This window comes from the organism of the source record quoted next, unplaced genomic scaffold (genome assembly GCF_019419815.1).
Source record: "Pyrus x bretschneideri cultivar Hongxiangsu unplaced genomic scaffold, Pyrus_bretschneideri_v1 Contig26, whole genome shotgun sequence".
Lineage (NCBI taxonomy): Eukaryota > Viridiplantae > Streptophyta > Magnoliopsida > Rosales > Rosaceae > Pyrus > Pyrus x bretschneideri.
Window position 1 is genome coordinate 5,733,292 of NW_025999568.1, and position 12,219 is coordinate 5,745,510.

The 12,219-nt window shown below is 39.3% G+C and overlaps 2 protein-coding genes across 2 annotated transcripts; both read right to left on the bottom strand.

Moving 5' to 3' along the window:
* LOC103961541 (aminopeptidase M1) lies at positions 1–5,311 on the bottom strand. The gene is made up of 19 exons (XM_009374109.3): positions 5,076–5,311; positions 4,851–4,996; positions 4,655–4,757; positions 4,389–4,575; positions 4,221–4,314; positions 3,993–4,146; positions 3,778–3,882; positions 3,558–3,674; positions 2,961–3,074; positions 2,378–2,560; positions 2,016–2,310; positions 1,764–1,885; positions 1,574–1,671; positions 1,146–1,323; positions 946–1,060; positions 774–841; positions 607–684; positions 412–489; positions 1–296 (listed from the first exon to the last, which is right to left on the bottom strand). The coding sequence occupies exons 1-19, from the start codon at positions 5,301–5,303 to the stop codon at positions 114–116; spliced, it is 2,646 nt and encodes an 881-aa protein (XP_009372384.2). The 5' UTR covers positions 5,304–5,311; the 3' UTR covers positions 1–113.
* Positions 5,312–9,047: 3,736 nt separating this feature from the next.
* LOC103961540 (threonine synthase, chloroplastic-like) lies at positions 9,048–10,907 on the bottom strand. The gene has a single exon (XM_009374108.3). It carries the CDS (start codon positions 10,836–10,838, stop codon positions 9,273–9,275), a length of 1,566 nt encoding a protein of 521 aa, XP_009372383.2. The 5' UTR covers positions 10,839–10,907; the 3' UTR covers positions 9,048–9,272.
* Between the last annotated feature and the right edge of the window lie 1,312 nt (positions 10,908–12,219).

The following is a 12,219-nucleotide window of genomic DNA, read 5'->3' on the forward strand; positions in this document are numbered from 1 at the left end:
TTAAATTCTCAAGCAGTGCATATTATTGTTAAACAAGTTGTACCAATATCTGATCAAAAGAAATGTTTCCAATTTGACATATTTAAGATACAAATTACACAAGTGACAAACAATCATTTCTTGCCTGCTAGTTCTCTGACTTGCCCTTCAAGGCATTGCTCCTGCCTCGTGTGTTCAACCCACCTCGCCTTGATTCGGACTTGCGCAATGCTTTGCTCCAAAGTCAAGGAAATTGCAGGATGCGCCCTGCTAGCGAAAAATTCTTCGACCTCATCAGCCTTTTCGTTGCTGCAAAGCTGTCAACGAAGATTCGATAAGTAACACAAAGCGGCCGTTAAAAGCAGCAAGTGTACCGTGTTCTACAAGGTATAATTGCCTACCAGTTTTAAGGACAGAAATCTTTCTACTTACCGGTGTCACAGTGTCTCTTACGAAACGGGTGAGCAGCATCCCAGCGCCATATTTGGTCAGGATCAGGTCCCAATTCTCCTGCATTCATAACCGAAAAAAGTTAAACTCTCCAATTCCATGTGACTTTCACAATGCCAATTATACCGATTCCATGTTCATCTAAATCGTGTTTCCGAGAATTAATGGAACCCGTACCTTTAACCACTTCCACGCTGTTTCGCGGCATTCTAAACTTATACCAACAAGTCCATATACAATGTCTTGATCTCGAACCTGAAAATAAAATTTGAGATGAAGTAGGTGTAAACTGGCAATGGAAGTGCAGCTGCTGTAGACCACAATTTAGTACTGCGAATAAATACCTCTTCGGATAAAAAAAAGTTCAGAACCTCCACAACTGTATCTGGGTCTGGAGAAGATGCAAAAAAACCTGTACAGGGTTAAATTGTAAAGGAAAGATTCCAAGTTACTTTCGCTTAGACAATAGACGGAAAATAGGAGAATGCCAGAAAATGAAACGCATTTCAATCTTACGTAGAATCCTTTCCTTCTCTTGCACTGTATTTGCTTCTCTGTAAACATTTAGTAGGGACTCAAAACCTTCTCTATTGGAGCTGCTAGCATTCCTCATCACGGCAATGTAAGCAGCCTGCAGGACAGTGTTCAAACTTCTGCCTGTTAGCTTTGAAACTTAATAAGGATGAGGAAGCGATACACATGGTAAGATTTATTACCCCTCTCGTATCAGCTGAAAGAAGTGGAGTGTTTCTATCGTTCAATAATGTCTGAAATCGGTCTAATGCTTCTTTTTGAGTTTTGTCATGGCCAAACGTAACCAAAGCTTGCAAGATTTCTGCTCTCAGAAGTGCACTGAAGTGACTCTCTCCTGGTACCGAATCCCAACCAAGTTTTCTGTATGCATACATTCAAATATATTATGTTAGCGTTAAACTCTTCTTTGCAATCCTAATTAAAGTATTACTGCATGATCGCGAGGAGACTGCAAAACATCACAACATACAATGTTCATTTTAGGAAAGGAAAAGAGAGAGAGGAACCAATTTTATTGGTATCAGAATCACAATCGCAAGCCAAAGTACAACTCATTCAATAAGGTAAAAGGAAAAAAATGTATTCCCATACTAATAATGAGTGTTCTTACTCTGCTGGAAACAGGAGGAGACTAATGAAAAACTTTTTCAACTCATTTGCCGAATCTGGGATGGCCTCACTTGAAATATTAACGACATTATAACAAACCTGCAGTTGCATATACAACGCAAAAGGTAGTGCCACGATAAATAGTTGGTGGTGCTACTGATATTCACCAAGACAAAAGTTTATGTGCTTACATCTATCAATTTTGTTACGACAATATACTCTTCTTCTTTTCTGTATGCATCCATCAAGGAAAGCAAAGATGAAAGTGATTGTTCACAAGCTTCACAAAGAGCATATGCATCGTCCAGAATGCCTGAAATATGAGACTTGGAGTTATATATCGTTGAATTATGAGTGGTTTATAATGGCCCAAAATCAAGTAAACAATCTGAAAAACGAAGCCACATAATAAAAACAATCTGAAAGTGATAAATGGAACACACCGAATTTGTCTGTTGCTTCTAAGCTCTTATGCTTAATAGCCTTCCTAAGCCGAGCTGCAAGCTTATCTTCATAATTGACCCTATAGAAACCGCTGTGCTCGATGTTAACCTTGATCCACGGTTGTTCATCATATTTCTCTTTATTCTTTAAGGAATCGACAAGATCTGATACGTTCAATTCTCTGGACTTTGTTTCCAAAAGGAAATTCTCGCGCCTCTCATACGAACCAACTGAAAAAGTTATTGGAACGATCCATTTCCCACCACCATGCAAACCGGATGACAGGAACTGTGTCTGGAAAACAAAAACTTCATTAGATTTCTGCAGATAACATGATTTTGGCGTTGAGTATTAGTAGTACCTGCTCAAATTCCAAAATATTCTCTTTGGATTTTACTGAGATAACAGGATATCCTTTTTTCTTTGTCCAACCATCCATCATTTCACTGACTTTGACACCAGATTCCTCCGAAAGAACACTCCATAAATCTTCTGTCTTCGCATTTTTGCCAGAATATCTTTTCATGTAGGAACTTAATGATTTCTGATTGGATAATGAAACGCCACAGTACATAAACAAACTGAAATATGTTAACAAATTCGCTGATTGCAGAGAGTAAATTGACAATGAACTGCAAACTAGAATGTCTTCATAACAAGAACTATTCCATTTCTTGTCTTTGCCTTTCAGTCCTTTTTGTTCAAAACACTATATATTGTAGTTTTCATATGTTTATTTTTATCTTGAGAGAACAAAATTGTTTGGTACTGGGATTTGGATTGCGCATGGAATTGCAGAAAACCATCTAGGATTGCAAGGCTTAATTTCAAGCGGTGCATTTGGTGATAAAATTAAGAAGAGTACTTCCGCATATGGTATTCACCGTGAAAACTTGGGGTACAGTATGAAAGGTAATCTCACTGGGGGGACATCAGTTTTGTACCTGGAATATGTCATCCCCGAGATAAACCTGCAGCATTCGGATAACAGCAGATCCCTTTTTATAGCTGATATCATCAAAGACTTCAAGAATTGAGCGAGCATGTCCTATCTCCACCTGAAATTATGCCAACCAGCAGATAAATATGCTGCATAGAGCAGTTTACGTGATCTCTCCACCCCACCAACACCCTTCTCCCCCAACCCCACCCCCCCCCCCCAAACAAAACAAAAAAAATCTGAATTGTTAAAATGTATATTGATTTTGCTCCTGGAGTGAGCATGTTCTGTAGCTGATATCATTGCTCATTGACTTCCTTGGTTCCTCCTGCTCCATATACATTGACACACATGTTTGAACTTCACTTGACGGAGTCCAGTGCATTTTTCACAAACTCTAACCACATTATTGTTTATACTTTTGTTCAGTTGTCACACTACTGATTTAATTATCTCAGGTGCCTGCAAAGATGCTCCGTTCTTTGGTTGATGCTACAGATGATACAGGAGAAAGCTTTTTATGGCGGTTCTTACTTTTAATGACCGCCATATCTCTGATTAAGCAGTTTTCACCTGAGCAATAGTATCAAATGATGTTTACCTGAATTGGATGTGACTGCTCCAGTGCATCCTTAACTAGGCCGCCACTAGTTTCTTGAAGAAATTGAGCCCATATTTTCCACTCGGGAAATAAAATATCTGTGGCCATATAACTTACCTGGAAATATAAGAACAAACAGGCACACAAAAATCAGATAATTATCTCTGGTGTAATGCCATCATGTTGGAAAGGTATAGAGAGCTGAATGGCCGGAAATTACCCATGTCGCAAAACCCTCATTAAGCCACAAATCGGACCACCATTCCATTGTCACCAGGTTGCCAAACCACTGATGTGCTACTTCATGCGCTACAACAATTGCCATCTAACAGAATAAGAAAAGGGTTACAGATATTTCATCAGACTTTTCAGAGGAGCATTTTACAACTGCAAAAGTGAGACAAAGCTTAAAGCAGAACTAGAAATTAGACTTACTCTCTGCTTCCTTGCTGTTGTGGAATGCAAAGGATCGTAAAGCAGTTCATTTTCACGGTACGTGATCAAACCATAATTCTCCATTGCCCCACCAGAAAATTCAGGAACTGCAACCATATCGAGTTTGGGGAGAGGGTACGGCGTTGAAAAGTATCTAGATGTAACGATCACTAGGTTAAATAAAATTAGCACAACAGAAAAACAGAAAAAAAATAATACAAAACTTACTTGGAGAAAAGATCGAGCGTCTTAACAGCGACATTTAGAGCAAACTCTCCTTTGTCACTCTTCCCAACAGGGCAATATGCACGAACCAGTACCCCTGCAGACAAAATTTAAGTAATCTCTAAAACGAATTCTGTTGCATAATCGAACAAAGTCTTCGCCTTTGCATACCATCGGATGTTGTGTCTTCAATATAATCGAATACGCCAACAACAACAGCCACTAAATAAGTTGACATGATAGGAGACTCCTCAAAATAAACAGTCTTAACATTTGCATCAAGCTTCTCATTGGTAATTGGCATATTGGACAAAGCTGTCAGCTCCAGTGGTACATCTACTGCTATCTTGAATGTGGCCTGAGTCAAAACAATAAAGAAGAGTTTTCGGGTTTAAGCAAAATTTATGTGACTGTTTTATCAAGGAATTTATGCGTACCTTGAGGGCAGGTTCGTCCCAACAAGGAAAGCACCGCCGTGCATCCACAGGTTCGAATTGAGTAACTGCCATATTCTTCTTCTCTCCTCCATCCAAATAAGTGCTGGTAAAAGTGTCAGATTCTTCATTAAAATCCTTGTTTGGTGACAATGAAAAGTTCTTATAAGTTATCTACAACTCATTTAAATTTTCTTACCATTTATAGAACCCTTTCAAGTGCGCGTTAAGGACTGCAGAAAACTTAATCCCCAAAACTCCTTCACCAACACCAAGTGCTTGATCAAACACCAGAACAAGAGATTCATCATCACCGTCCAAAACAACATCACACGGGCGGTAAAGCTGCAAATGAAGATACTAAAAAACCCAACAAAACGAAAATCCAATAAAATCAGATCATTGTCGATCAAGAATTAGTTACTTGGCCATGAGAGCTGGTGAACAGAACTTCATGAACATCAAGTTCAAGAGCGTTCAAGAGAAGAAACTTGGTCTCTTCGACTATGCTAACGTGAATCTCCACAACGCCGGAGAAGGCGCATGCTGACGAGAGATCAAGCTTGAGATGAAGATCGTAGCGTTTCGGAATTGCAAAATTTGGCAACCTTGCGTGGCCCTTGAATCCTTGAATGCTTTGCTTCTGCTCCATCTCAGTGCGTGGTGAAGTCAAGTGTTTACCAAGGGAGGAGTTGGAGATATACTTCGAGTGGTGATCGGCGAAAAACGTTCAGTACACGTTTCCTTGCATTTGTCTTGAATCCAGCCGATAATGACAGGTACTTGCTGTGCTGATCCTCTTTGTGGATTCCGAATCATGAATTAATCGTTTTCATTGTTTTCGTTCATTGTACATTATATGATCAGAAATCATTCAAAACTTAAAATTAAATATAAATAGTACGTAAAGAAAACTCATCGTAAGATATACAATAAACGAGCATAGTTGATTGATCTTCAGATCTAGGATTCAGAGAAAATCATTTTCCCTTTCAGCAAACTCCTTGTCATGAATGGGCTAAAGTGACGGACTTTATTGTCTTCTTGTATATATTATGATAGTCAAAGGAAAAAAGCCATTATTTAAATAATAAGAGTTGTTATTCCCACCTCAATTTATCTTTCTATTCATTTAGACGATTTATCTCTCTTAAACCCTAACTCCTCATTCCCATCTCCTTTTATTCAGAGAAAGCAAAAAGAATGAACTTAGAAGATGACGTTTCTATGGCAGAAGTAGATGATTATGTTTCCATCAAAGATGTAAAAGAATAATTTTATGTGTGAGTAATTTTAATTTGTCGCCATCGTACAATTGAACTTGTATAGCTCTGTGGTTTTTTATTTGAATTTTCATACCTTTATTGCTATGATTTTATATTTAACTTTTGCGTACGTTATTATGATTAGTAGTAGGGTAGGGTGCAATTTGTTTCACGTTTCATATGCGTATTCCTAGATATGGTTTTCTTGAGTAAGCTCGATTTTCAATCTTGACCAAACCTGTTTTTATTGGATTGCTGACAACTTATAAGGGGCCTAAGAAAATAAAAGATAATAGGTAAACCATCTTATAAACGGCTCAATCTAAATCTAGCATTTTCCAAGTGGTTGGTAGCTCAAGGTTGATCAAATTACACACCACCAGAACATGGGTGAGCCACATTTGCGGAGGCCAGGGGTTCGGGTTCGAGAGAGAGCTCTAGAGTTCTGGAAGCAAATGGAAGACTCCGATTTTTCCCTTCCCACGGTGAACAACAAGTATCATCAGGCTGAAGATTGGAAGACTCCGGTTTTTTATTTCTGCTGGCTTTTAGAAGAGAGTAATATTATTTGTTTATATTCTTTTTTTAAGAGATAAGTTATAATTATATATATATCTATACAATTATTAAGAGTACCCTCCTTGTCAAAATTTTGCCACTTTTTTCCAATTTTGCCCTCATTTTTTATAAATAATACTTACATAAAGAGGGCAAAATAGTAATTTTGTATCTTTTGCCCCTTTTTTCCTATTTTGCCCTCACTTTTGATACACAATACTTACATAAGGAGGGTAAAATAATAATTTTATATCTTTTGAAAAAATAACAATCATATCCCTATTTTTCATATTTTACCCTCACTTTTGATACACAATATTTACATAAGGAGGATAAAATAGTAATTATGTAATATTAAGATAAAATGTGCACTTATTAAGAGAAATTGTCCCACAATCATTTTTTCATACTCTTTTTAAAATTTTAAAAACTAATCACACTCCTTAATAAATAAATAAAATGAATTTTTCACACACACACACACACACACACACACACACATATATATATATATATATATTAAGGGTTATTTTAGGAATAATAGTGGGTGGGGAAATAAGATAACGAGGTGGGTCTAGCAGCTCTCTAAATAATTCATATAACATTTATATATAACAAAATATATAGATATATATTTATTTATCTCCCCAACTTTTTAAAAAATAAAAAGACCATGCAGTGGGTGGCTTAAAAAAAAGGGAACTTTAATGAAAAACTCCCGATATTGTTCACTTTAACGAAAAATCATATTTTTACACTAAAAAGTCAATCCTAATACTATTCACTTTATCCTTTATTTTGTCTTTATCGTTAAAACTTAAAATTTTCGAACTATTTTCATTAATTTTCCTAATTAAAAACCAGGTTCCACTCCACCTCTCTCACATTCCCCAACGTGGAGCCCAGACCAAAACCACATTTTGGCCCATTGGAAAGTGAAAATACAATTCCCATTAAGCCCCTTCATTTCTTCTTTTTCATTAACCCTTTCAGAAACTCAAACTAAATCTGCAACTCACGTCGTCATGGATTAGAATGTCAAGTAGTCTCTCTCTCTCTCTATGTACTTTCTCTTCCCTCATCTGCTCATAGACGGCAAGCTTCAGAAGCTCACCGAGGCTCTGCTTGTACGTACAATATCGGAAGTTGCTGATTTGTTGCGAGAGTTGAAGTGAGTTTGGGATTTGCAGCCGCCTTGATTGCCGCCTAGACCACTTAGAACGCCTAACGAGCGCCTAGGCAGCTGTCTAAATCCTCCTCGCCTTAAGTGAACGTTTTGGCCCAAATCGAGTTAGGGCTCTATTGCCCAGCGTCTAGGCGGCCGCCTATGCTGATTTTTAGAACGCTAGACATGAACACGATTCGGTTTACAAAATGTAATATTACAATTGATTGAATACTTGAAATTACTTGATGTATTTGACCGTGTTCCCCATATTACTTGCGAACGTGCCTTTGGATGGGTGAAATAAAAGATTATGGAAAATAATATATAAAGAAGTTGAAGTGAGGTTTTTTCAAAATAAATAAAAATAGAAAAAGAATTTAAAAGAGTGAATTGGGAATTGAAAACTTGGACCATCTAAAATATTCCTTGGGAGAAAACATGCATGAATCTCTTCAAGGTTTGGAATTAAAGTAACGAATTGAAGATTAAAACACAAAGAAAATTTCGCCAATTCACACAAAAGTACAAGTAGAACCTTCGAAACTTACCAAACTTTCACTATGTTATTCAGTTTGCATAAACGGTTTGTTCAGTAAAACCAAACACAAGCAAAAAAATGTTTATTTATTTATTTATTAATGGAATTATTAACCATTAGATTTCGTTTACCCTTCGTTTAAAATCAACTCTCTCTTCTTCTTGTTTTTTTTTTTTCATTTTTTTTTTGAAAAACACCATGCCAAAACATGGTGAAACATTTATTGCAACAACACAAACTTACAACCAAGGCCCAAAACAAATACACAAAGCAAAACGGGGCCAACCAAACACACCAAAACAAGGCCAACCAAAAGTTGGAACCGAAGAAAACAGGAACCTAGAAACACCGCTGGAACCACCGCCGCAACCAACGCTGCCACAGCAGTGCTTGTCGATCCGCCCAAAGCCCATCTCCCAAGGTCTTCACTTTTCACTCAGTTTTACTTTCACTTCCCCTCTATTGACCCTGACACCCTCTCTCCCTCCCTCTCTCAACTCAGTTTGCAACTTCTCCGAGCACACCACGCTACTCTGACGTCGTACAAGCTTCTCCTCTTGCAATTCTCTGTCGAATCTGCAATTTCATCATCGAATCCTCCGTTGAATCCATAGAAGAATGTAATTTCAGTTTACCAAACCGATCAAAAACGGATTTTATTTCGGTTTTACCAATTTTCAGTAAACCTAAAATTTTGGTTCAGTTTTGTTTTTGCTTCTTATTCCCAAATACTTCGGTTTCGATTTTCGGTAACTGGTTTTCGGTTTGGGTACCAAACGGAAACCCAAACCGAAATCCAGCCCTAGTTATGAGCATATAAATGTTTTCTAGAGAAACAATCTCAAACGGGCAGAAAGAAACTCACCATGAAGAAAACTATTCGAATGACAAGTAACTCATACAAAAATTGGCGATGCTGCCTCAGAATTGTTCTCCTGAGTTGTACAAACAAACAAACCAAAATAGTTGCTCAACCTAAAACCGTTGAGGAACCGAACAAAAAAAGTGAACACAAAGACTCAACCAATTCCTATTAACCAAATAACAATAACATAAGACTACATGATTACTTGAGCAGATCACACTCAGCAACTAATTCTTCGGCGCCTTGCTCAACAAGTACTTCTTCAAAACATCCATCACAGACCCAAAATCCGCCTTCACTTGCACCGGCGGGTTAGCATACTTGCAAGCCAAATCCTTGATATCATTTGAATGATAATCAATCTTCGACTGCGTGAATTTCAGCCCGTGAGCCGTGCTCACCACCACAGTCCGGTCGTTAGTGCCTATGATCCCTTGGTTCCGAAGCTTAATCAATGCAGCCAATGCCACACCAGTGTGAGGGCATATGAACATGCCGGTGGAGTCTGCTTGAGCCATGGCATCCATCAACTCCTGCTCAGTGGCTTCCTCCACAATCCCATTCGACTTCTTCAGCGCATACACGGCTCTGTCTATCGAAACAGGATCGCCTATTTGAATTGCGGACGCAAACGTGGTGTTCGCCTTCACGGGCTTGAACTCTTGATCCCACCCCGACTTGTAATGCAAGTACAGCGGGTTCGCATTTGCAGCTTGGGCACAAACGAGCCTAGGAATCCTATCGACTAGTCCCAACTCTTTGCACATATGAAATCCTTTGTAGAAAGCATATATGTTACCCAAATTTCCCCCTGGAACTATGACCCAATCCGGCACTTCCCAATCAAACTGCTGCAAAATCTCAATTGCAGCGGTTTTCTGACCCTCTAATCTCAAACTGTTCAAAGAATTAGCCAAATAAATCGGCAGCTCCGCTGTGACTTCTCGAATCAACTGCATACACCCATCGAAATCAGTATCAATGCTCAGAACAAAGGCCCCATTGGCAATGGGCTGAACCAGCTGAGCCAGAGATATCCGATTCGCTGGTAGAAACACAATCGATGGTATCCCAGCTGCGGCGCAGTAGGCTGATAAGGCGGCGGATGTGTCTCCAGTGGAGGCACAGCCCACGCCGACCACTGGGCGGTTCATTTTCCTCAGCCGGTTCACTTGGCTGACCAAAACAGTCATACCCAAGTCCTTAAAACTTCCAGTGTGGCTGATCCCACAGTGTTTGACCCACAAATCGTTCATGGCCAGAATCTGTTTGCCATAACGCTCAGCCCAGAAGAGATTGGAGTTACCTTCAAAAGCGGAGACAATGTCGTCGCTGTCGATCTCGGGTAGGACCCACTCCTTCTTGCTCCAAACGCCGGAGCCGTAGGGCCAGGTGGTCTTGCCGACGCGGGAGTCGAAGAGGTCGCGCCAGTACTTGCCGTCGTAGTTTTTGAGGGCGGCCATGTCGTGCTGGACGTCAAGGAGGCCGCCGGAGTTGGACCGGTAGACTATCTCGTCGAGGGAGTAGGACTCGGCGGCGGCGGCGGAAGATGGGTCGGCGTTGAAGGGAACGTAACGGGCGGAGAAGTGGTGGGAGTGGGTGGTGTTGTGACGGCGAGCCTCGTCGCGAATGTTGTGGTGAGGGTGCTCGGAGGAGGAGGAGGGAGGAGGGGTGGAGGTGGAGACGCATTTGATGGTGGTGGCGAAATGGGGTTTGGTTGGAGGGTGGCGGGAAGCGGGGTTTTGGGGTTTGAGGGAGAGAGGGGGAGATTGGAAGAGAGAGGAAGATGCCATTGTTGAAGAATGTGAGAGAGAAAGTGTGTGGAAATGGGAGTGGGGGCTTCGGTGGCTGGTTGGTTTGTGTTATATAACTGGGTCAGGACTCGGGACTCGGGACTCGGGACTCGGGAGATTATCGTTTTAAATGGGGAAGGTTTAAAAGAAAGAAAAAAAATCTAACTACATTTTGCAGAAATTAATACAAATGTTATCATAATACTCCTTAAATTAGAAAATATAATTTGAATTTCACCCAAAAAAAAAGTATGATTTAAATAACTTTTTCCTTTCTAAAAAGCTCCTCCCAAGTCAAATCTCAAGTAGAATGTCATGCAATTTCAAAGATGAAGAAACTTCAACCGATGTCTCAATACTACGTGGATAGACATGAACTTTTTGCTGTCAAATTTGACATATGAGAAAAGGTGTTATCATGCTCCGACCTTAAGATACGTCTAGAATCAACACATGACGTCGAGACGTAGCAGACAAATACCAACAATCAGTTAGATTCCGTACTTCAATAATATACATATATAAGCACTTGTAAGCCAATTCAGTAGTCTCACAAAGTGAAGTAGCAGTAACAACCTATAGTCCAATAGCATAGTATCTTTTCGTTTACTTTATGACTGCATCTAATCTTTGTGTTAGACTGTCTATGTATCCTATCACGAAATCAAACCATCCATAGTTCACACTTTTGTTAAACTCCAACATTTCTCATAAACTTATAGCCAAAAAACATAGGGTTCCAAAATCACTCAATGGACTTTACGAGCATGACTCACTAGATTTTATACTACTTAACGAACCATATAATAACTAGGACTGTCATTTTGTTTTTCACATCTCACAATGCTTTCCAACCACAGTTTCACATTCACAACAAGTAATCGATTCCATGAATCAAAGATGCATCATATTAACATTTAACTACATTAATTAACTGACAAGATCAATTATCACTTCACTAATTTTAAGAAAGACAACCTCCATAAAGTTTGTCATATTGCCTTATCTGAAATCCAAAGCAATAACATTGTAACCCTAAGTTACAAACACAAACATAAACTTAAGCAACTTCTATGCACAATAATCTATGGTTTTGGATCTCTTAACGAAACTGAATTAGGAAAGGAATTTCGGACCACTCAACGGAATCTGACGAAGATAAGGTTCAGACCACTCAACGGAATCTAACAAACTTAAGGTTTCAGACCACTCAACCGAATGAAATAGAGATAGTTCTAGACCACTCAACAGAATCCATCTCTAGAATGCTGATTAACCAGGCAGGACCACGTATAACATAATTTGACCAAGTAGGCAGTGACCCACCAATGTAGATTAACTAGACGAAGTCACCCTAGAATGTGTATGGTCCCCCAATGCA